At 37.6% G+C, this 26,523-nt stretch overlaps 1 protein-coding gene across 1 annotated transcript in view; it reads left to right on the top strand.

Annotated features, from left to right (window-relative positions):
• The window catches only part of Frk (fyn related Src family tyrosine kinase), an 84,230-nt gene that overhangs the window by 23,826 nt on the left and 33,881 nt on the right, over window positions 1-26,523 (top strand). Inside the window, exon 2 of the mRNA XM_042669804.1 lies at window positions 14,696-14,817. Coding sequence (XP_042525738.1) covers window positions 14,696-14,817 — 122 coding nt within the window. The remainder of the gene's footprint in view (window positions 1-14,695; window positions 14,818-26,523) is intronic.

The following is a 26,523-nucleotide window of genomic DNA, read 5'->3' as shown; positions in this document are numbered from 1 at the left end:
TTGTGATTTCTGTCACCATTCTTTGCCTATTTGGGTGCTTTATGTAAATATTATATATTTACTTTCCTCTGCTTTGCTTCCTTAGTACAGCATAAGGCTTTTGATATTCAGCTACACTGTTACATATATAATTAGTCTGTTGAATTTTAGTGCTGAGTAATAGACTTCACTGAGTAATAGAGTTCACTGTATGACTAATCATAATTTTTTTTCACTTACCTTTTGGTCAGCATTGAGCTCTTGTATATTTTTGCCTATTACCAGTAGAATTGTTGGTACTACAGGTGTGGTTTAAAGATAAGAGCACCTGCCTAGCAAGAACAAATAATTCACCAAATGATATATATGTATTTATATATATTTATTTTAAATTTTAGAAAGGATTGATTTCAGCATGACAGGGCTATACTAAAATGAATTATTCTCCTTTCTTTAAATAAGAAATAGAAAAAGAAGCATTTTACATCTATATCTATAGAGAGAACATAGTTTTTCCATCCTACAACTTGAATGCAAGTCAGAGTGCTATCTCTGGGCTTTTGTATTCAAAGCCAGTGTGCTACCACTTGAGCCCCAGATTACTTTCAGCTTTTTGGTGGTTAATTGGAGCTAAATATCTCACGGGCTTTCCTGCTGGGCTGGTGTTAAACTGTGATCCTCCTGAGTTGCTGGGATTATAGGTCTGAGACACGGACACCAATCTAAAAAGGGTAACTTTTATCTAGACTGAAGTAAGAGATTTTTTCCCCCCAAAGTATTTAAAGAATCTGACAAACACTACAGTAGTAATAAAATATTAAGAACTGCTGTGTACATATTTCTTCCATAGTTTACTTCATTCTCTTGGAATCATCATGTGACAATGATTTTATAATATCATTTTTTATTGAGGGAATAAATGATAATTTGAAATGCTTGATCAAATTTTTTTTTTGGGGTCCGGTTGTGGGGCCTGAACTCTGGGGCTGGGCACTGTCCCTCAGCTCTTCAGCTCAAGGCTAGGGCTCTACCACTTGAGCCACAGCATCACTTCCGGCTTTTTTCTTTTTGCTTATGTGGTGCTGAGGAATCGAACCCAGGGCCTCAGGCATGCAAGGCAAGTGCTCTACCACTGAGCCACCTTCCCAGCCCTTGATCAAATTTTTTATGATTGATACTTTAGGAAAGTTTAAGCTTCATAACATATATTTAAATAATATCATCATGTTGTTTTACTCTAGTATTTATTTAGATCTCTTCTTGGTTTATACTTTCAATTTGGACTCTTTTACAACCATGCCTATATCTAAACAGCAGAGAAAAAGCGTTCAACTTCACTAAAGTCTTCTCTATTTTTCTTTGAGAATATTTTAGAACTTAATGTTGCTCTTACTAAGTCATAACTGTTTACTATTTCACACCCATTCTATAGATTATATTATGATTTGGGGATAGGTTCATATTTCTAATTCAGCAATCTGGAATTGGAAATATGAATCTATTTACTACAAGGTCACCTTAAGACTGGTTCAACCTGAGTGGCTCTTTTGCTCCATGTAACAGCTCTTCACATGCTTTTCTTTATATTCTTGTCCTACTGTCTGGTTTATTGAGCTATAACCTTTATCTCTCAGACTCACATCCTAGAAGAAGTATTTGCCCATTCATTCATGCATTCATTCTGAAGTATATTGAGACTATTATTTAATGCCAGTGTTGTGCTAGGCTTGTGAATTTTAATACATAGGCTAAACAGTATAACCCCTTAGCTTTCAAAGATAGTAAGAGAAAATAGGAATGAATCAAAGAAGTCCCCAAAACAAAGTAAATTTAAAAAAGGGGTGTGAGGAAAAGGAACACAGGGGTGAAACACAGGTGATCAAGAGAAGGAGGTTCTCTTATTGCGAGACCTGTGAGCTGAAACATCACCAAAAGATGAATAGGAGTCACTGGGATAAAGCTTTCTTGTAGAATCAGGCTGTCACCATTCACCTTGGTAGAAATCTCTGCCTAGTTAATTCACAAATCTAAGGTGTCAGGGTGTTTCTGTCCTGTGTTCTCATTTCAACAGCAGGTCCTCATAAGCCTATAAAGTTGAAAAATCTCTTTCCTGAATCATAAAGATCAGGTTAGAGTTTACAACATTATTTTACTGATTCCTTCCCCTCATTTAGCCCTGAAGATGTTTTAGTATCTGCAAAAGTCTGTGTATCACAGAATGATGAGGTGAAATCTTCCTTAATTAAAATTTGTAATTAGTAAGGCAGCCATGGAGGAGAGACTGGATTTCAGTTTTTTCAAAACTACATTTCTATGTCAATAGCTTGCATGCTATTTACAGATAATACTTACATTGTGTACCCTTAGAATGTCATCCAATGAAGATACCTTGTAAAAGTGAGCACTTTAACTTAGTTCAAGAACTTAGTTTAATAAAGTATATTATTTAATACAGAAATATAAGTGAGAGAAATGTTGCCTTCCTTCTCCCAGCACATACTTAGTAAAGACAGCAAAAGCATGTGTAATTTCATTGCTATACTCTACTATGGAGAGTGGTGTGAAAGGATACTGGCCCAAGGATTTGATGTGTTGGAACCAATTCTATTTTCAAAGCCCTGGCTGTTTATGTTGCTATAAATCAAGACCGGAAATAGATATGGACCTTTAATGAGCAGAATTATTTTAATGAGTGTTTTTCTATAACAAGGGAGAACCAGAATTTAGTTTGGAGTGAGGCTTCCTTAGAGAAACACCACCACCAACAAAACCAAACCGACAATAAAACTGCTGTGCATACCAAAGCATGGGACAATTGAACTGTAAAATTCTGACAGATCAAAAGGAGGGGGAAGAGGTGGGCAACCTTAGCAAAGGGGCAGAGGACCCAGATATAAGGAAAACAAGTTTGGGGAAATTCTCTCTTTGTGGGAAAGGTCATTTATTTCTATGAACAAAGACTCTGAATTGTATTTACTTGTTCTTCCAAAACTCTGCATAGTATATGTGTCAAATGCAGAATGTTTTGGATGTGTGGAAAATAAAGAAGTAGGCCACAGTGTGGGGCAGCACGCAGCAAAGTAAACCAAAGGTCACAAGGTTTGGAAAGGTTATTGTGAGTCCACTCAGAATTGCAAACAAGACTGTGCTCTTTAAAACTGTGGCCCCTGATTGACCTTCCTCAAAATTCCCCACTGCATTTATGACCTGTAGCATCCTGACCACTACTTTAGGCTTTCTGGTAGTGTTTGTCTTGTACACATTCTTCCTGGGACATCGTTTAGAAACTGGAGTTTGAGAACTGGGTCTTTGAAGAAGTTCATCTTCAGGTATGGATGAGTGCGTGGGGCTGGAACTGGAGGGGGCCACTTGGATGAAGTGGCCCCTACTTGTAACAGTCTGAGAAGGGAGGCAAGTAATATCTATGCGGTTGCCTTTTCTTCTAGTTCTATGTAAAAACAAGCAAGAGGTGAACGCTCAGGTTTCTGACAAAAATCTACCAGTGATGGCTGAGCCTTCCCTTTGTTTCCTGACAAATAGCTTGTGGACACCAAAAACAAAAGGTGTATTTTCTGGCACTGGTTCTAAGTCTCCTCTGAGGAGAACAAGCAGCTTTGTAGTCATGTTCAGCATCCACCATTTTCAACCAGGGAGTGGTATTTATGTGGATTATAAACAAACTGAAGTTATTATTGTGTTAGTGTTATAGTTGTTAGTTATTGATTACAGTAATGCTTAGTACCTGAACACACAGGACCAAATTATTAAAGAGAAAGATGGAGATGAGGGAGAAGGAGAAGGAGAGAAAAATGAATGAATAAAGGACTGACTGTATGCTGTTTTTATCTTTGGACTGTCTCATTTATTGGCTGCCTGGAGATACCTGCTTCACTTTAACCCTCAAAGATCCATGATAATGGTATATATTTCTTACGTACCATGATTGCTTCAGTCACACACACACACACACACACACACACACACACACACACACACACACAGGAACACACATCATACTTTCATACTTGTTTTGGTACCACACCTACATAATCATTAAGACAGTACAGACTTTGCTCTGCATGTTATTTTTCTCAAAAGCAAGAGATAACTATAGAAAAATTCTACCACAAACCTTCCATTGTAAATAAAAATACTATTTTTATACTATATATAATTATTTCCATAAAACATCATAACATCATTCTTCTTGTTAAGTAACATCCTGTCTCCCTCCTCTGAAGCTTGTTGGAAGATAGTGTAGTTTCTGGTGTTTTGCATTTCTATAAACAACTATGATGGAAATAAGTAAATTGGTGGTTATTATTTCTTAATTGGAAACAAATGATAATAGCTATTAGCCAAGCTAAGGTAAAAAAATCTGGACATCAGGTTTAATAATAAAGTGCTTTATAATGTTCATTCATCTACAGCTCACAAAGAGTCAAAAAATATCATGAGTTCTAGGCTGAAAATCAGAAGTCAAATACTTCTTTTGTTTTTCCTTTGTAAAAAAGTCCTAGAGATAAGAAATACAGAATAAGACGCTAAATTGAAACTATGACGTCTATTAACTCATCCCAAATGGGGTCCACATACCAACTAGTTTCCTAAATTCAATAATTGGTTTTATATTTTCTTTGAAGGTAATTCCCAAAGAATAAATTATTTTAATGTGTTTTAAGAACATTTAATGATTCACATAAAGTGCGTAATATTATTGATGACACTGGGAATTAAATTTTTTTTTAAATTTAAATTTTTTGAAATTAAATCCCTTTTGTTTTTCTTCTCAAGATGAAGTAAGTAGTACTACTGCTTCTGAAATGAACCCCTCACATGTTTATTAAGAAATATACTTCCAATGAAAAGCTTATTCATAGGAATAAGAGTGATATATATGTGTGTATATATATTGTTTCTGGGATAAATCTTATCATATATTGTAAAGAAATGTTATAATTTACATTTATATTTTAGCTTGAAGATTGGCAGTGTCATGTTTGCATATGTATAAACACACTTTTGCTTTAGAAGAGAAATCAATATTGGATTCCATTTCCTTTTACAAAAATGGTTATGAATCAAAACAGTGCTTTGAGTTTAAAGACCTGTCTGAACTTTGCTGTAGTCTTTGTGAAGTTTTTGTGTGTAAGGAATCACATATTTTTGATCACTAGACACAGGGAAGTAGGCTGAAATTATAACCAGATTCTTATAGAAAGAGTCATCTCCTTTAGTGACAAAAACACAGATTACTTCCTTCAAAATTCCCCTTCTATAAGTTGATTATAAAAGTGAATGACAGCAACAAAAAACACTATCAAGTGACTCAAGTAATGACTTCCTGGTTTTTGTGTGACTACAAGGCCTGCATTGTAATTGTCCCAGAGTGATGTTGTCAGTTTATCAGCATAGTTTACATGTGTGCCGTTCTGGGAAGCTTGTGTTTTTAAGACAGAAAAGTCAGTTTCATTTCTGACCTTTATGATTATATGCAATTATTCTATAGAAGAGAGAGATATAATATTATAATCTGTAGTTTCAGGCCAATTAATATTAGAATTGTGGTACAATTTGCTCATAGCAGAGAAAGCACTTTATATTATATGGTAAACACACAGACACACAGACACACACAGATACACACACAAAGATTACATGGCAACACTGGCATAATCTAAAGTCCAAGGTTCAGAATAAGCTCAAAGATGATATAAAATGACTACATGTAAGTTCAAAGAATGAATGGTTCCATCAAGAAGTATTTCTGTAACAGCTCCAAAGAGAAAATATATGCATTCAGCATTGGCGTTGTATACTTTATGTTCTACCAGGTGATTAGTACCAGGTGATTACTACCAGTTCCTGTAGTACTTTAAGAATTCTGAATAGGCAAGTTTAAGTAATGCCACTACAGTTAATGATGGCCCAGTGAAGTTACCTGAGCAATCCTAGGAAAGATAAAATTGAAGGAATGTCTAATATCTACATCTTGTATACAACCTGAAATTCCAGTCCAATAGGCTTTATTCCATAGGCAATCAAAACATAACAAATAACAACAACCATAACAAAAAACAATCTAGTTATTTGTATGTATTGGTAAGATACCCAAGTCATATTTTCTGTAGATAAATCCTTTGATGGTAATGTGAACAGAGGAGAGATACTTAGATTAATACAGTTAAAACTTGTGACACCGGTGCTCCTTGTATATGGTCAATAAATATAACCTAGCTAGGTGCTTGTGGCTTATGCCTGTAATCCTGGTTATGCAGGAGGCTGAGATCTGAGGATTGGGGTTTGAAGCCAGCCTAGGGAAGGGAAGTTCCTGAGTCTCTTATCTCCAGTTAACCACCAGAAAACAGCAAGTGGTGCTATGGTTCAAGGTGGTAGCCTGCTAGCTAGCCTTGAGTGAAAAAGTTCAGGGACAGTGCCCAGGCCCTGCATTCAAGCCCCATGCCAAAACAACAACATAAATATAAAAAAGACTATATAGCAATATGTTGCAATTTATTGCTATGACTCACTTACTGATAATGAGTTGGACAAAGGTTTTGTTGGGGAAAATGGAAAGAAAAAAAATGAATACAAAATCTATGGAAGCATTCTTTTCTTTCTTCTTGTGATGGGGGAGGGGAGCAGGAAGGGGACTAGTGGCAGGGCTAGCTTACAGTGAGCCAAGGACACACTGAGCCTATATGGAGCCTTTGAAGAAGGGGTGGGGCTCAATTACCTGGAAAGGTGGAACTTCACAGAGGCCTTCCTGGCAATGTTGACCAAGCACAGAAAGATGCCAATGAGTCATGCAAAACCATAGTAGTTCAAGGGGACTCTGAATCCAAGCCCTTTAGAAACCACTAGTGACCAACCATCTCTGTGCCCTGTGGACTATGATTGTAAATATCAGTGTCTCTGAAGTCTCTGAAGCCGCATTGGTGAGGCTGATGATTTCTTCACTCATTCTAGAGCATGTAATAATGAAAACAGTAAGGACACTGCCTGTGCCTTGAGTAACTCCCTTCGGGGAATCTTCTCGTTACTTTCCCACTGGGTGCTCTTGCCAGGTTTATCCACTTACTTTACTTTCTGACTTTTCTTCCTTCTCTTCTTCCTAACTCGTTTTCTTCCTGGAATCTGTCTATAGTACTTTAAGTACTAGCCTCTTTATTTTTTAGGGAGATTCTAGAAAAAGATATTATAGGTTATCTTCTGTAAACCTTAGCCAGCAGTTTTTCAGCCTGGGTTTCTATTTTTAAAATGTAGGAGGAAATTATCTCAGCCTGATTGGAATTATGAGTGGCCTATTTACCTCCTTTTCACCACTCATTATGGCATCACAAACTCGATTAGATGAAATTATGAACTTTTAATGGAGGTAAGACATTTTTCCCAATGTTGATTCCCCTAAAATGTTACCATTTGGTTGATATCATATCCATATTATTTCTTAAATGTTGATATTTTGTACTGCAGAGCTCCTGTTTTTTTGTTTTCCTTAAACCTCACTTTGACTCTCCTCACTCCCCCATGTGAAATACAGAGCCTCCAGTTAATTAATTCTAGTATAGATTTCATCTTTTTTTGATTAGTACAAATACTAAAAATACTGCCACCTGGTGGCAGCGTGTCCTAGACAATAATGGTAAGCAGGGCAGAACAGTCACATTCAAGAAAAACACAGAAAAAGCGACAAATCGTGTTCACATAGTCACGTATTTCATTTTGACTTCAAACCTGACAAGTCTAAGATAAATTTATAATTGCTTCCTTCAATAGCCTTGATGTATGAATGCACCTAGACATTAAGCTCTTTATAGATAGACTTTTTTTTTTAAAATGTCAAAATGAGACTAAGATGGAAGTATCAGTGTTCTCACTTCCAAATGAGAAAATTGAGACCTGAGAGGTGAAGGAGAGCTTCCCCAGAAAGATGTCTTTGCTTTTAACTGTGGGCCCTCTTTGCCTTTGTAGCTATTCAGATTTGAAACCAGGCATTGTTCCATTGCTCATCCCTATTCACATGTCACATGATTCTTTTGCCATTATCTGTCTGTTCTAATGGCCAGCCTTCGTGGTCCAAACTTTTGCAACCTGTAGATTTTTGTAGCATAATCTTTAGTGACTTCTAAAGTTTCATATTTCAGTAAATCTTAAGGTTGTTTACAACATCTTATTGTAAATATCCAAATTATTAAAAATACAGAGTAAACAGTGAAAGTCTCTGTCCTCACATTCATTGTCCCTTGCTGTTCTCTGAGAAGTAAGCAGTATAAGTTTTGGTGTTGGTTCTTAAACAGAAATACAGTATTTCCATTGTTCTGAAATTTATCCATCCAACTATGGCTTGCTAGGGTAGATATTCCTATGGTAGTGTGAAATATATTTACAGGCTTTATTATATACATTTAGACATTTGATACTTGCTTATAATTATAGAATTATATTAATATATCATAAAATTATATAGATTTGATAATGGTTACATATGTTACACAATTATATTAATAATTTTTATAATTGTTATATACATTTAGACATGTACTAATTGCTTACAAAATAAATTTTTTGCTTTAGCCTCATACTACTTTTATCTCAAATAGGCATTTATTTTGTCTTCTGTTTTCATCTCATGGGAGCATTTCTTTTTATTTCTTTTTTATTGTAAAGGTGATATAGTGAAGGGGCTATAGTAACATAAGTCAGATAATGAGTACATTTCTTTTTGAGAAGTGTTACCTCTTCCCTTGCTTTCTCCTAGTGTTTTCCCCTCTCGGCCCTCTTCCTTCCAAGGCGTACACTATGGGAGCATTTCTTATTCCCTTAATAGGTCCTCCTTTGAGGAGGCCAATATCTTTTTGATGACATGGTATTCTATAGTAATACAAATTATCTTGATTAAATATCAATAAAGTGTATATGTATGTGAATGTATGTGGTATCATTTAGCTAAATAATTTTTCACATGTGAGTGCCAAACTCTAATTTACTCTCAGTGGCCTTGTATACATTACTATGCTTCTTTTTGCTATCTCTGCACATCAATATTTCTCATACATAGGTGAGAATCACTTGGGGGTTATATTAAAACATGGCTGCTGAACTATAACCCCAGAGTTTCTGTGTCAGTAGGTCTGGAGTGTGTTCTGAGATTTTTCCATTTCCAATAAGTTTTCATGCAATATTGACCTCACATTAAGGAAGACTGATGTGTGGGATTTTCCTCTAAATTCCTTCTTGGCACTCACTGTTTACTTCCTAGAAGATCATCAGCTTCCAGAGATAGTTGAAAATGGCTGTGGCCAAGAACCAGGCCTGGAGTTTGTATTCTTTCAGCCTAGGACCAGCTGGGTGTCTAAAAGGAAGAACTGAGGAGAACAGGCCTCAAAATAAGGAAATGTTTCACACATGTGAAGAGTGGAGCAAGCTGTCTCTCTCCATCATGTGCTCTGAAGATTCCATCTATAGCAAGTGCATCATCTTTGAGCATGAATGATGGCATTATTATGACACTAAATGTAGACAAGAATTTTTTATTTTACATTCTTCCCTTCCCGTTGGGAGCTAAGCCAAGCAAAATTTCAGGCGTTGAATGAGTTCTGCATCTAGTCAGATATTCATATCCATTTCATCATTAGTATGGACTCAATTCTAGTGTGATTTGTCTTGTAAAGCAACGGTCCCATCCATTAAGCCCCAAATGGCTTTTGAACAATTATTATAGAGCTTCCCTCTTAATCTACTAAAACTGCTTTATCGTTTAATTTACAAAAACTGCTTGCTTCTAAATATAGTGGGTAGAAGAAATATGTCATCAGGAGACTTGATTATCTGAGTATATTATAAATATATCTACATAAAAGATGCAATAGAAGATTTATGCTTGAGAATGAAATATAGGAAATAAAATCACAATTATAAAGTTTGACATAAAGTGTAATTCTTGTAAATGTTTACATATGTATGTTTGTATCAAGCATTTTAATTTTGACACATATGCATGGCCTTTTGAATCAGGAAAATGCATTGAGCTGATAGGTATATTGCTTCCTAGCTTGAAATATATGTGTGAAGAAAATTTACCATTTTTGGAATTGGAATTAAAAGGAAATATTTGATATTTTAACTATTACTCTCACTAGACATGCATATATCTATAAAATATATATAGCTGTTTCAATAATCTTTATGTTGTTGTGCAAAGGAGTTTCAATTCAACATGTCAATTTATGAATACAGTGCATCTTGATCACTGTCACCTCTTCCATCATTCCTCCCATCTATCTCAAACCCACCCATTCCCTCAAGTTACCTCGTTCCATTTGTGAATGCACATACGTGAGTATGTGCATTTAATATTAGGATTGTATTTGCCCACTATTTGTCTCTCTAGTTGTCCCCCTCTTGTTCATCTTCCAATCCTCCCCAGACAAAACATGCTACAATTTTTAAAAGATATTTGCTTAAGCTTTATACAAATGACATTACAATGGCATACATCTTCCCCCTCCCCCCGCCAGTCCTGGGGCTTGAACTCAGGGCCTGGGCACTGTCCCTGAGCTTCTTTTGCTCAAGGCTAGCATTTTACCACTTGAGCCACAGCGCCACTTCTGGCTTTTTCTATTTATGTGGTACTGAGGAATCGAACCCAAGGCTTCATGGAAGCTAGGCAAGCACTCTACCACTAAGCCACATTCCCAGCTCTTGCTTTGTTTTTATTGAGACATGGCCTCAGCTGGTCTAGAACTTGCTGTGTGGGCTAGGCTGGTTTTCAACTTGCAATCTTCCTATCTCAGCCTCTCAAGTGCTGGTTCAGCCTCTCAAGTGCTGGTATTACAGGTGTGACCCAAAGCCTGTCATGTATATATCTTTTGGCATATGAACAATTTATTTCTTGTAAATAACCTACAATATGGTTTTATTTGTTGTTTTATTTTGTTTTATTTTTTATTTTGTTTTATTTATTTATTTATTTTAAGTCCGGTCGTGGGGCCTGAACTCTGGACCTGGGCGCTGTCCCTCAGCTCTTCAGCTCAAGGCTACCACTTGAGCCACAGCGCCACTTCCGCCTTTTTTCTTTTTGCTTATGTGGTGCTGAGGAATTGAATCAGGGCCTCATGCATGCAAGGCAAGTGCTCTACCACTGAGCCACCTTCCCAGCCCTTTTGTTTTATTTTTTGGTGGTTCTTGCTGAGGATCATACCCAAGGCCTTGTGCATGCTAGGCATGACCTCTACAACTAAGCTACACTAGTCTTTGTTTCTAATTTGTCAGTGCTAAAATTAATTCTTCAGTGAATTAGGAAACAAAATCGAGTAGTATGCAAATATTCAGCTTTACTGAATAGTGCTAAGTTGCTTTCTAAATTTGTGGTATCAAACTATAATGTCACTAGTGTTGTATAGAGGTTATGTTTCAAATTTTTCCAATACGCATTTTCCCAATACACGAGATAAAGTGTAAAATTGGATTTGATTGTAGTTTTCAGTATAATACCTAATTTCTAGCACAGAGGCTGTGATCTATTTCTCCAAACTGTCCACTTATATCTTTTGCCAATTTTTCCACTGTTTTGACTTTTATTGAATATAGATTTTAATGTAATCTGAATAACAGTTCTATTTTTATAGATCTACCTTGCATGTATTTTTTCAAGTTTTGAGGCTTATCTTTTAATGTCTCTATATGGTAATCTTATAATACAGAAGTTTAAATGGTGATACAATAAATATTATCAACATTTCCCCTTTAAATTTATGTATCTTTGCACTAGTCCAAAGGCAAATTATTTAAAATTATCATATATACTGTAGACAATGTTTGTATATTTTTTCATAAGGATTATTGATGGCATTTGCCCCATTTGTTCATGATTGCATCCTTTTACCCATAGTTTATGTTTGGGTCAATTTGAATTTTTTTTTTTAAATTATGCTCTTGTGTTCTTTTATTTCTGCAGGCATAGGAATGATGTATTTCTATTTTCTTATGGATATTTCCATGTCAACTGGAATGTTCCATGCCTTATGTGATTTTAGTTGGGCCAATCATAGTCTATAGATTGAATCACTGCAACTAGTTCAGTGCCCCAATTATTCCTAGTTCTCTGCCTCCTGGGGGAATGGTGGGACTGCATTTCTGCTGTCTTTGTATGACTTACCTCATGAGTAGAAGCTTCAAACTGAAGGTCTAGCAAGCAGCCTATGATTGATTAACCACACTTTCCAGTCTTGGTTCAGATTCATGGACACATGGAGATAGAAAATCTGAGAGTAAAGTTCCAGAGCAGAGCTCCAGATGACCTTTAATAGACATTCGGCCAAAAAAAAGCAATTCTTTATTGTATTAAATGGCTGAGATTTTTTGAGTAGTTGGCTGCTCCAATATGATAAGAGTTAATATGGGTGTTACTTGATCATTAGTAGAGATAAGTCTTAATAAGTATAGACATTTATATTTATATTATCATGTCCCTTTTCAGTTCTTTTCCTTTCTCTTCCTTCTAGTTGCATTACTATTAGTGTAATTCTCTAGCACCCATCAATTGTCAAGAAGATTTGAATTTTTTTAAATTTTATTTAAATCAAACTTAAAAAAATACAGGGCCTTGATGGTATCCAATACATGCCTTAGTGTCACATGGAGTTATAAATAAATATGTAGAAGCAGACATCACAATAAATTTCAAGCTAATTTTCAAGAGTAAAAATTGGACACACATTTTATAGCAATTTTACTTTTCCATTTGCTTAGTCAGGCCTCAAATGTGTAAGGCAGGATCTCTACATTGAGCTACCTTGGCACTATTTACCTTATAATTCTTAGGATAGGTTTTTCTTTGCCTAACAACAATCTAGGTCACCGAAAATCCTGTGTATGTCCCCAGTGTAGCTTACTAGATAGGAACTTCCAAGCATCTCTTGCATTAACAATTATGAGCCACATAAAACTTCTGCATATCGCTTTTGGCCATGATATAACTATGTCCAGAGTAAATGTTCAGGACATCTTGGAAGGTTTTATGGTATTAAAAATGTTCCATATTAAATAGAAAGACTTGGAAAAAATTATATTAAGTGAAGTGAGCCAGGTCCAAAGAAACATAGGCCCCATGGTTTCCCTTATTTGTAATAACTGGTATATGTCTGAGTCAAGCAGAAAAGGTCAGATAAGTTGATGTTAGGCAAAATGAACCCCAAGATAAGTGTTCAAATTTTTTTTCCATGTGATTGTTTCTAAAATATAAGATAATTTCTTTGTTACTTTGTATGTCCCTCCCCCACAATATAACCCCTGCTTTCACTGTATTTGATGTTGGTATAATTTGTGGAGGGGAAGGGAAAAAACAACTTGTTTAAATAGGGATACAGGTGGACCCATTGCAACAACGAGATATACAAGTCGTTATGTTGACAAACGAACTTTACAACTTTGGCCATGGGGTGGGAGATGAGGGGGCAGAGGGTGGGGTGGGATGGGGAAGATGGGAAGGGATAGGAAGGGGAAACAAAGGAGGAGGCAACAATGCTTGATAAGAAATGTACTCATTATCTTGCCCATGTAATTGTAACTCCTCTGTATGGTATTTTCACAATAAAAAAAGTTCCATATTATTTATCTGGACTTACGATTGACTATAAATTCTTTTGTATTGACAAAGAAAGTCAAATGGCTGAAGGATTTCACTCATTGCTTTACTACAGTTATTCTCTAGTGTTATGACATGAAAGTTGTCAAAGGACAATGGGTTGTGTAAATATTTGATGGCTAGCATTTCTTCTCCTCTCCTAATATTTCCTTCCACAAGCCATTATTTCCTCCCTTGGAGTGTTACCATTTGTAAAGAAGACGCCTGAAAAAACCTGTGTTTTACCTGAAATCCTTAACAGTAACGATGTAATGATCATCTGTATGGCACCATAGCAAGGGGCCATTTTTGAAAAAATGATACCTCAGCTTCCTGTTATTAGATTACACTGGTCCCACCAACCTGGTCCACTTTTAGACTGGCTCTGATATTAAAGCTCTATCATTTTTTGTTCAGTTGATCACATTCATGAATTTGCTTGTTCAGTATCTGACTCATATTTCTGGAAGGATGAAGGTAAAGACAAGATAAAGAGTAAAGCACCAAGAAGGTATGTCCTAAGGCAGAAATTAGCCTGCACACAATCTCTCCACTGCTCAGTGTTTCATTTATTTTAATAAGTGTCTCTTAAAATGCAGAATCATAGATTATAGTTGTCTCGGGAGGAATGGAGGTGGGGAAAGAAGGGAATTACTGTCTGGAGAAGCGGAGTTTCATACTCCCATGTTAATATGAAGCACATGTATACTTTAATTGGCATGTTTGCTCTGAACATGCTAGCTGAGGTGTTGGTAGACAGATTAATAGTGACTGGGGAATTTAGAGTCTGGAATGTGCAGGCTTACATTTCCAGGCCAACAGACCAAATGCAGAAATGAGAAGGAATGTAGAATGGATATTAGACAATTCCCACTTTGTAATTTATTTTTATGAATTCTGATTTGGGTTACTGACATCCTGATGCTGAAAAATGATCTCAAGTGTCAAAAGCTACCATTTGGATCTATAGTAATTTCACTGAAGAGCATCGAGTATTGCTGAATGTTAGAATACTTTCTTGCCAAGCTTCTTGCTCCTTAAGAAAAGAACATTGATTGGTTAATCAAGGTTTATGTATTTTTCTTTTAGGTGGTTCTTTGGAGCAATCAAAAGAACAGATGCAGAAAAGCAACTATTATATTCAGAAAACCGTACAGGTGCCTTCCTAATCAGAGAAAGTGAAAGCCAGACAGGAGATTTCTCCCTCTCAGGTATGGGCATTGTTTTGTGAGATTCCAGTACGGGTTTGAGCGTTTATAGTCTTGATCTCTTAATTTAATCTTTTTCTCTTGAACTTCAACATGCTGTACAAGCAGATTCCAATTTATTCTGTCCATTTAAGTGTTCAGTGCCTCTTATTCAGAGTCATCAGTTCTATCATTCTCTCCCAGCCTGTCTGTTTCTTCCCCTGCTCCCCACTCCCCAACTCCTGCCTGGCGCAATTCCAAACGTCCTTTATCATATATATTAACATTGAGTATTCTTGCTGTACTTGTTCCCTGTTTCCCTTTTTCATTCATGCACCCTCACTCCCACTACTGTCCTTCCTTTACAATTTATTTCAGCTTCTGGTAGTCATTTTGTTAAACTGTCTGCTAGCTGTTACTCTATGGATATCCATTCCTTTTTATACTATACATTAGCTAACTTAATGGTGTAAGTAGGCATATGCCTCTATGTATGATTGTATGGATTTAAGGTTCACATATGGGAGAAAATATACATTTTTTTGTCTTTCTGGGTTTGACTTACTGAGTATAATGTTTTCCAGATCCATCTATTTCTCTGCAAATGATATAATTTCTTTCTTCCTGGTGGTTGCATAAAAATTCCATTGTCTATTTATAGCACATTTAAAAATCCATTCATCTGTGGTAGGGCCTCTGGGCTGTTTCCATAACTTGGCTATTGTGAACTATGCTGTGATGAACAGTTGCCTTTGTTTTGTCCTGATGTGTCATCTTTTGGATAAATGTGGTGTTTAGTAAGCACAATTTCCATAGTATTTGCACTCGTTTATATTCCCAACAACATTACAATAGGTGTCTTTCTTTCTGCAACCTTGCCAGCATTTTTGCTATTTGTGATCTTGATGACAGTTGTTATTGGCATGAGATGGAATCTCAATGTCATTTTGATTTGCATTTCTTTTATGGTCAGGGATGTTGAACATTTCTTCATGTGTTTATTGAACATGGACTTCCGTTCAGCAACTTTGCCCACTTATTAATTTGATGATTGATTCTCTGGGGTTTTAGTTTTTGAGCTCCTTGTGTATTCTGTTTATTAGACCTCTGTCAGATGGAGAGTTGGAAAAGTCATCTCCTATTCTGTAAGCTTTCCTTGTAGTTCGAAATTATATCTTTTCTGTACAGCAGCTTTGAAGCTTGATGTGGCCAGTTTGTCAGTTCTCCCTCTTATTTTCTGCACTCCTGAAATTCTATTCTGTATATATGCATGAGTTCTAGTATTTTCCCTACATTTACTGTATTGGTTTCAAGGTTTCTGCTCCCATTGAGGCTGTGAGCCATTTTGATGTGATGTAAGTACAAAGTCACAGACACGGATCTGGGGATTCTTGTCTTGTCCAGTTCTGTTTTCTTTCCCTCAGTCTGGGGAGCTGATTGTTTTCTCATGGTCTTCTTGCTCTCTCCTCCTATTTCTTTTCTTTCTGTATTAATTACTTAAGTAATTAGCTTTTATTCATTGTTTTTGGTGGCACTGGGGTTTGAATACAGGATTTTGTGCTTGCTAACCTGGTAGTTTATTGCTTAAGCCACACCTCCAGCCTGCCCTGTTCTTTGCTGGTTCTTTTTGAGCTTGGTATCCCTTCCAACCTGGGTGCAAGTCTAAGCCACAATTCACCCACTTGGGGCTTTCCTCATTTCTGAGGGTAGAATGTCATAAACTTATTTATTTTTTATTTTTTTGCCAGTCGTGGGACCTGAACTCTGGGCCTGCATGCTGTCCCTCAGCTTTTCAGCTCAAGGCTAGCACTCTGCCACTTGAGCCACAGTGCCACTCCTGGATTTTTCTGCTTATGTGGTGCTGAGGAACCGAACTCAGGGCCTCATGCATACAAGGCAAGCACTCTACCACTGAGCCACCTTCCCAGGCCTGTCATTAACTTTTCAGTCCAGGCTGAACTAGAATTGTGAACCTCCCAATCTCAGTCTCTTATGTAGTTTGGGATGACAGATACTTACCCCTGTACTCAGCTGTGGGTTGAAAAGGGATCTTGGTAACTTTCTGTGCATAGACACAAACTTTTAATTCCCAGATCTCCACTTCTCAAGTAGCTAGGATTATAAGCATGATTATGAGCACAGGTATAGCCTTGCTAAAATCTGTGTTTTTAGTTCTATTGCAATTCTGTAGTGTATTTTTAAAAATTAAATTCTCTAGGTGTGAAATATTCTCTCTTTATACTGTGTAGGCCTGCCACTTACATGGTCACCCTCTTCAAGCAAGTATTCTGCTTCTCTAGCAGATAGAAGCCTTGTAGGAGAAGAGGTTTTACTTTCCTTCATTCATGTTGCTTTTCAGTAAATGCTTATCTTCCATTATTTTGTGTACCTCATGCTCTCTGCCTGGCTCGTCATGGTGGTGTTGCCTTTCCTGACTCAAATTGGATCCTCACAATAGTGCACATCTGTACCAAGCCAGGTGATGTTATAATGACTTCTAGTCATGAATAAAATAAAATGTTAGATAAACAGAACAGCTCAGAGAGGGAATTTTAAATATTTCTGAGGAAATTTTAAATATTAAAATATCTTTCTCATGCACTTAAAAATATATATCTCATGCACTTGACCTCTATTTATTTACACACACACACACACACACACACACACACACACACACACGCATTCTCACTCCCATACACCTGAAAAGAAATTGAGGACATTTTATAGATCATGAACTATATCCATCTGTCTAGACTGTGTTTAGAATATAAATGTGTGAGTTCCTACGTTAACACACATGCACGTAATTGTGTATTTGCGATATGATCCAGCGTTCATAATTTTAATTTCTGTTTTGTATTATCCTGTAAATATTTTTGAATGCCCTTTGGTATTTCTATATTTTGCTCTGAGAGACTGCATAGTTTCCCATTGCATGCCTGTACCATCATTTTATTTGACCTATTTCATCTTTAATACTTAAAACAGTTTTGAGTTATTTTGCTATTATAAAATATGTATGATACAGTGAACATCCTTGAAGATATATATTTGAATATTTCCATGAAAATGTTGTTTTCAGAGGAAGATATTGAACCTTTTTGAATTCTCTGTGCTTAATAAGAAGAGCTATAAGAGAATTTCTTGTCTAACTACATTCCTGTTTGTTTGTCTGCCTCTCCCAATATTCATATATCAAATTTGGTGGTAGTTATTTAGCCAAAAGCTGGATTAAATGTTTCAGAGAAGCATTAAAATATAGAAGAATAATATTCCCACCAGGAAAACAAACTAAATGTAGAATTACCTGACTCATGTTTGAATAATGCTCAGGCTACAGTGACTGCTCAGAACCCTGTCTAGGAAGAATATGCTGGAACAAAACAGCTTTGCAGGCTTAGAAGAAAATTAGGAGGATATTGGCTGCAATGTGTGGAGAATACTCTAGAGCTTGCTTATGGATTTAGGAAGCTTTGTAGGCCTTGCTTAGAGACCAGCATATCATTATAGATTCTTTTTCAGTGAAGTCAAACAATTTAGTCTTTCAAACAAATTATCTGATTGCTGTGTATTCACTGGAGGATAAAGTAAATACATCCTATTATGTCCTAGTGAAAGGGAAATTCTCTTATTAGCCAGAGGGAAGGATTTAGGGGGAAAAGATGGGAAGAAAAAGGTCTTCAATTTATCTACATTAAACAAACAAACAATCCAATTGCTGACTGTTGATTATCACTAAGGATCTTCTGATGTCTCACTCATAGATCTCTTTCTTAGTGCAGTTGTCTCCTTAATCAGTCGGAATTGATGGTCTTCAATTTTGCTGACTGTTCTGTTGCTAAAGGAAAGCAAATAATATCCCTTTTCAATCTCTGTCTTTCCCACATGAATTTTCCTTAGAAATATTGTCTTTATTCGTTGGGCAGCAATGGCTTGCAGCTGTCAGAGAAGAGCTTCATGAGAAAGCATGATTTATTGATGGTGGGGTGGCTCCTGGACACAGCAGCCCAAGGGTGGGGTAGGTACTAATTGGGTTGCTGTGATCCTTGAATGCCTGTAGGCTTTTGTGAGGTCTGAAGAGATCAGAAAAGAGAGTTGGGGCAATGACACCTCTCCTAACCACAAGACACTAATTAGCTGTGAATTACGGCAGCCGCTTTTGGATATTACATATTATATGTGGTAGCCAGAGAATCTGTCTTCATTAAATGCCTGACAGGCAGTTTTAGTGGCCTTACTATTATTTGTCATTGGGAGCGAATTGCTTTTGTTATGAAAAAATAAAATAAAATTCCGACTGTATTTCAACAGATTTGACTATTTTCTGGTATCAATCAATTATGTAAAAGGAAATTATTACTGCTGTTAACCATTAATGGTAATCGGATGTTTGGTGTCCTATGAAGTATTTTTATTCCTGTTTAAAGCACCCTTTAAGGATGTGCAGTAGAGGGTCATCATTGAGCTGCTGAAAGTTTCAGAAAAGATTTTTCCATTGTATATTGTCATTTTGCTCTAGGCAACTCTATGTGTAAAAATCTATGGAGCAATATAGGGATTTCCAAGTTTTCCCTCAGTGAAATCCTTTCAAGAGCCAATAGTAATAGACTGAAATGGAGATCACACGTGAAAAAAAATCTCCCTAACAAGTGCATGAGGAGCTGATGTTACTTGCTGATGTTGTTGGTTATGGGTTCAACAAACATTCAGAATACTTACTATGTGCCTATCCTCTGCTAGATAAAAGGTAGTAGAGCTCAGCAAGGAACCATCTCTGAATTCAATCTGGAAGATTGTAATACAGTTGTCTTATTGTGAAGAAAGAGTGGCCAGGAGCCAAGTCTTAAAGGGAGTACCAAAGAAGGCTTCCTGGAGGAGAGGACTTGTGTGTTGTGTTATTTTTTTGTTACAAGGTGGCAATGTGAGAATAGTTATTTCTGGCTAACCCATGTTCACAGTGTTAGGAGTACATCTGGTGTGTGTGGAATGGTGGCAAGAGTGGAGGATGTTTCAGGGGTGTGTGTGTGTGTGTGTGTGTGTGTGTGTGTGTGTGTGTATGCATGTGTGCATGTGTATGTGTGTGTGTAGGATGGACAGGATAAATAGAAAGTTAGTGTAGAAAGCTGAAGCTAGAATGAGGAATTTGGATCTTGTTCCAGCGTTTTGGGGAGGAATTGATTGGTCTGTTCTGTGTTAGGCAGTTATCTTTCATGTGAAGGGTAGATGAGAGATTTGTAGACATCAGCCTGGGGAGAAGTGAGAGGAGAAAACACAAATTGGCATCTCTGACTGTGTCTGAAATCACAGGTTCAAAGTGAGTCTGAAGAGAAAGGCAATAGACCCCAATCTCATTGTTTTGCATGTGAATTGAATTCTCTGCTTCACACAGGCCATCCTCCAAAGCCGGAGTGTTCCTCTGCTCTTTTGGATGTTTTTTCTTTTGGTGGTAATGGAGTTTAAACTCAGGGCCTTGTGCTTGCTACCCAGTGCTCTTGCAGTTGTGCCATGCCATGTTTAAGTTATTTTTAAAAATAAAGACTTGCATTTTTGCCCAAGCCAACCTGGAGTGTGATTCACCCATTTAGATCTCTCATGTACTGGGATTACACTATGATCTACCATACCCAGTTTATTGCTTGATATTAGGGTCTAATATCCCACCCAACTCCCCAAGCTTTCCTTGAACCACAGTTCTCTCAATCTGTGTCTCCAAGTAGCTGGGGTTGTAGCTGGGAACCATTGTGCTCAGCTATTCTTTTTTTTTTTTAAATCTGGAAAATTTGGGAGTAGCCTTAGGATTTGGAATGAAAGCCTGCTTTAGTGTTAAGGCAGGCTGATTTTACTATTGACCATTTTCAGGATTATTTAGAAACTTTAGAATCCATAGGTTCTAGAAGCAGTGGGAAATTGAATTCCTTTGCCCAATAGAGGCAACCAAGGGACCTACAGGAAGCTGAGTTCAGATGCAGCCCTTCATGCTGAGGTTGGGGTCATGGTGGGTCTGCACCATGGAGTACTTTGCAAGCAGTCTGGAGAGAGCTCCTAGATAGTCCTTTGTGTCTATAAATGTTAGGATATAGTAAGGAGAAATGGAGAGGAGGAAATAAAATTGAGAAATATGTACACAATACTACAATCGGTGATTGATCAGAAATGGAGTAAAGGAAATGAAGAAAAGCTGTCAGATGTCTGGCCTGAGTCACTGAGCAGCAATGATAGCTTTAGCTCAAAGAGGTCTACAGTAAAGCATGAACTACGGAAGAGGAGGGATCACAGAAATAACCTAAGATAGGTTTTGAGGCTGTGTGTGTGTGTGTGTATGTATGTGTGTGCATGTGTGCCTCTGTGTATGCTGGTACTGAGGCTTGAACTTAGGGTTTCATGTTCTTGCTTGGCTTTTTACTCAGGGCTGGAGCTCTACCAAATTGAGCCAACCCTCTAGTATGCCTTTTTTTGTACTGGGTAACTGGAAGTAATGGTCTCCTAGACTTTTCTGCTTTCTAGGGTTACAAGTATGAGGCCTGTGTGTCTGGCTTTCTGCTTAAAACATTTAACTTGGTTTAATTGAGAATAATTGGACAACTCTCAAAAGCAAAATTTCAGGATTGTGTCTACTGATTTCCATCAGAGAATTTTCCATGGTTATCATTTTGTATAATGAATCATGTAGGGCCCATGAAGTATTCAAAAGTTTAATTATAATTGAGGTTTCTGTAAAGTCTTTTCTTGAAAATAAGCTCCTATAGTAACATCATTTACATTTTAATTTTTAAATTTTAAAATGAATACACAAGAATTTTTAAAACCAAATAATTTTTTAAATCCTTCTAAATGATTTGACTATCATTGCTAGAAATACTGCACAAATGGTAGAATTTTCTTCATAGAAAGAATGTCATTTGTGTGATTTATGTATGTGATATCTCTTAGCTGCACAATTATGTCTTTATTAAGGGGAACTTTGATATTTGGAATTGGTCAGAGTAATATGAAACAACTTCCTGAATGATATGGATGATTCAGAATGATACGGCTTTGTCGATCTTTCTGCATGCTGTATAAATAGATTTTCACAGCAACTAAAAGTAATGAGAACAACAATTTCCTTAGGGAAGATATGTACCTGCCCTTTCACATTGACCTTGTATGCATCTTTCCTATTAGACAGATGTGTTCAAAGATTCACTTATTTGTGAGTGACTCTTTCACTGTGAGTGAACATGTGCTCTTTGAACCAGATTATAAACTCGTTGGCCAGAAAAAAACAGTTTTATGGGTTTTGTTGCATGCTTTTTCCTACCTTAAGTTTTCCAGTAGTTTTATAAAGCAAGTAGACACTTCGATGCTCACCTCTTCATTTTATAAGAGCAAAGAAAGATAGGCAAGGTCATGTCACTTCCTTAAGCTTCTTAAGTCTGGGTTGTGTAGATCATGATCACAAATAATCCCCCTATCTGTTGTGTTTCAGACTTCCTTTACAAAAACAATTTCACACTTTGACAAGTCAGGGTTTTTTTTTTTTTTTTTTTTTGGTCCCTAGGTAGAAAATCTGCTCTCTTCTTTGTAGAAAGGGCAGATTGGGAACAGATATCACTTGTTTGTGTGGCCCTCTACCTCTGTGCATGACAAAGTGTCTAGACCCAACTTACTGGACACCAACTGCTCAGCTACCATGAATGCCCCCAAACTTTTCAGATAGGATGACGAATTCAAATCTGACTAGCTCAGAGACTAAAGGCTCTGTGTTTTCACTATTAGTCTCCAGAGCCACGCATTCATTCTTCTAAAATTAATGTGGACCCTGTGGCTACTACAGTTTGTCAGTAATTCTGTTACTATTAACCAAGAATGTAAGTATTTCCCAACTAGAAGTGAGTATTAAGTGACTGGAAAAAATTATTTTTAAAAATTTATTATCTAATGAAACTTCTATGGATTCTGGGAGCATTTTGATATTGGTTAAAGATGTGTTGCTTGTTAAAATGTGCACAGGCTGCAAAAAGGAAATTTTATGTTAATGACTATAGTATCTCATATAAAATGTATTAAATTTTAAACATGTTGGTGCCATCTTAGAAAATGCCTTTTAATTAAAGTCATAATTTAGATGTGTTCTGCTTAATTGCAAATATCATAGACTATAATAGCATGTGACTTTTTTTGAGTTATGGTGTATACTGCCTTTTCTTAACATTACTACTAGTAAGTTATATTGGGATATTTTAAATACTCTATAAAGTTAAATTAACATTTTATTATGTGGAACATATATCTGCATTTGTATCAGTACATACAAATACACTGGTGTGGAAGCTAAATAATTTTTTCTCTTGGGTACTGGCTCAGGGAGAAACCTTTTACTGAAAATCCATAATATTCTTTATGAGAGATTATAACATTCTTGTGTGTGTGTGTGTGTGTATCTGTGTGCCAGTCCTAAGGCTTGAACTCAGGGCCTTGTAACTATCCCTGGGCTTTTTTTGCTTAAGGCTAGTGCTCTACCATGTGAGTCACAAATTCACTTTCTGTCTTTTGGTGGTTTATTAAAGAGACTCATAGACTTTCCAACTTATGCTTCGAGCTTTGAGCCTCAGATCTCAGCTTCCTGAGGATTATAAACATGAACCTGTGGTGCTTGACAAGAGGCCATAATATTCTTTATGGGGATTTTGTGTGTGTGTGTGTGTGTGTGTGTGTATGTGAATGTATGTGTGTGTATGTGAATGTGTGTGTGTGTGTGTGTGTGTGTGTGTGTGTGTTTCTGATTCTCTGTGAATCTCTCATATTGACTCACTGAAATCTTATTTAGTTACCTTGTTTTGTTTATTTATAACACTTTTTTGTATTGAGACTTTAAGCTATTTTAGGGAAATTATAACAAAGAAGTGATGTATATTATTTCCCTTTGTATGTAACTCTATACAAATAAATTTGTTATTAAGTAAGAAAGGAGTTATCTACTTTCTATTCAGTTATTCAAGAACCTAGCTAAGATATTCAAAAATTGTAATAGCACTGTAAACTAAGTCTATTCATCAATGATCTGTTAGCATATGGATAGATACTTTCCAAGCTTCTGTGGAAATGTTGAAAATGGCCAGAAAGAACTTGACCTTGGCATCCGATGAGGGTTGTGATCCTTATCAAGGATAAGATGGGAGATGCTTTGACCTGAATTTAGTGTGTGCCCAGGGAGGCAAGACCTGGAAGCCAGTTGGCCTCTGCCTTCCTATGCGGAAGTGACTTAGTGACCTGGCATTCCTTAAGCTTCCTTCATTTTCTATCTAACAAACAGGACAGCAGCTTCCAGCCCAGAAAATGGGATGTCAGTTAATGTTGCACAGAAATGGAGGGACAAAGGGCAGACAAATGCAGTAGTGGTACTCACTAGATAGACACAATATTGAAATGAACTATACAACTTGTGGGTAGGGATGGGAGGGAAAAACTGGAAGAGAGAAAAGGAAGGTGGAGGGGACATAATTCAGAAAGAAATGTGTAATCACCCGACTTATGTAACTCTAAGTCCTCTGTACATCACCTTTACAATAACAATTTTAAAAAGTCAAAGCTGCATTGGGGATGATAGTGTTGCATACTGGTGTGTGGAAGCTAGGCTTTCAGTAAAGAAGAAATGAGTGCTGATCTCTGGTGAGTTTTCTTCACACGTTCTTTAGGTTCAACATGCATTCACCATTCAGCAATATTGTCTGGGTCAGTGTGAGGACAGGTAGGCAACAGCCACTCGTTGCTTATATTAGAAAAGAAAAACAGCAGGAAAGGTGAACTTAACAGACCAAGAGGTTTTAGTTGGGAAGAAAGTCTGGCTGAAGGGGAAATGGCACACACCCTTACAACTAGGGTCTCTAAATATTAGACAGAAAAAGTGGAAGTCAGGCGTGGCAGCTGGAAGCAAGGTAAGGTGGAGGTGGGGTGGGAGAGCACTCGTTTGTTGAGTAGAAGGTTTCAAGGTTCAACAGCATGTATGTCTGCCGGGGTGTCAGCGCCTGACATGACCTTCGAGACCTTCGTCAGAGGCTGTCTTCCACAATTGCTGGGTGCGTTTGTTCAGAGGGAGGAGAGGGGAGATGAGTCAGCGGGGTTCGCAGCAAGGCAGCAAGGATATTTCTAAGATATGGTTGTCACTGGGGAAGGTGAGTGCTTTTAGTTTAAGTTAATATCCATCAGCTTATAGCTGTTAGGACTGGGAATCCCAAGATCTAACAAAATGTTGACCAGGTTGGTGTTTCAATAACGGTCCTCATCTTGGTGGTTTGCAGATGGCTGCCCTGAGCTGTATCCCCTCATTGGTAGAGACATAGGGCTCTGGTCTGTTTCTTTTTCTAGAAGGGCATGAATCCAACCATACATGGAGTTTCCACCCTCATGACCTCCTCTAAACCTAATTATTATCCAAAGGTCCCAGCTCCAAATGCCATCATATTGATCATTAGACTTCAACAGATACATTTGGGGAGAAGGACACAAATCATAGCAACTGGAAAGTAGTGAATTGTGTGTCTCCTTGGCAGTCTTCATGCCATGAAAGAAGAAGAAGGTTGGCCCTGCTTTGAGAATAGCAGAGTCTGTATGATTGCTAGACAGTGGAAATATTTTAGAGTCAGTAGCAGCTCTTCTGTGTGAACAGAGGGAAACATATATCCACGAAACAAATGGAAACAGACAGGTGCATGTCTTAATTTTTTTCTATATACCAAGTTCCTTTTTATTTGAGGATGAATAAAAAAGGTAATCAGATTCTAGATACTCAATGTCACACTCCCCTAATTTATGATCTAAATGTAAATTCATTGATAAACCATCAGTGTTCTGTAGAAAAGAGGGCTCAGTAATGGCAGAACCCTACAGAAGATCTTCCGACCTACTATGCGGGGCTAATGCGACCTTCAGAGTGAAGGTCTTCACCCAGTGAAGGAAGCACCTGCTCTCGAATACCAGGCTGGGGAGACTGAAGTCCTCTAGGATATTGAGAGTCCTAATGAGAACAGGACCTGCATGCAGGGTGGGGAACTGAGAACGAGGGGACCTCTGGACACGCCACATACAGGCTTCTCCACAAGGGTGCTGTAGTTGCTGAAGTCCTCTCCAGGGTGACATTGCCACCACTGTAGGAAGTAGCAGGGCCAGAGGAACCAAGGGCCTGCAGTACCTCAGCCAGCTCAGGCCTGCAAGGAGCCAGGCAGTGCTGGGAGACCCAATGGCAGGAATGTCTCCAGGGAGAGGCAGCTGTTCAGCTAAAGCATCACTGAGTGCATGGACAATGTGCTCAGCAAGATGGAAGCTGCCTACCTCCAGGACCACATCAATGACTCCCAGGCAGCTCCTGCCCATCTATGAGCTGGATGGGGCTCCCACAGCTTCCAAGGTTCTGATTATGGGCTCTGATGACTTTATTGTGGCCATGAACTGGTCCTTTGGCAGTGGCCATATCACCCCCTCTGGAATCCTGCTTAGAAGCCAAATGCTGGACTTCTTTTGGCCCAACAGGACTCCTAACCACTGTATACCCAGCCTGGAGAACTCGGTGCAGCCAGGAAAGCACCTGCTCTCTTTCCTGCTGCCCACTGTGGTTTGACCAGCAGAAAGGTTCTGTGTGATCTACTTGGCCCTAGGAGCCAACCAAGCTGCCCTGAGTCTTAGCAGCTTGATTCAGGTTCTGCTGAATGTCCTGACCTTGAACCAGAACTCAAGTGAAAGCCTGGTCTG

This window comes from Dipodomys spectabilis, unplaced genomic scaffold (assembly GCF_019054845.1).
Source record: "Dipodomys spectabilis isolate Male_0828 unplaced genomic scaffold, ASM1905484v1 ptg000001l, whole genome shotgun sequence".
Taxonomy (NCBI): Eukaryota; Metazoa; Chordata; class Mammalia; order Rodentia; family Heteromyidae; genus Dipodomys; species Dipodomys spectabilis.
Note: the sequence above shows the minus strand (reverse complement) of the source record. Positions and strands in the feature narration are given on the sequence as shown.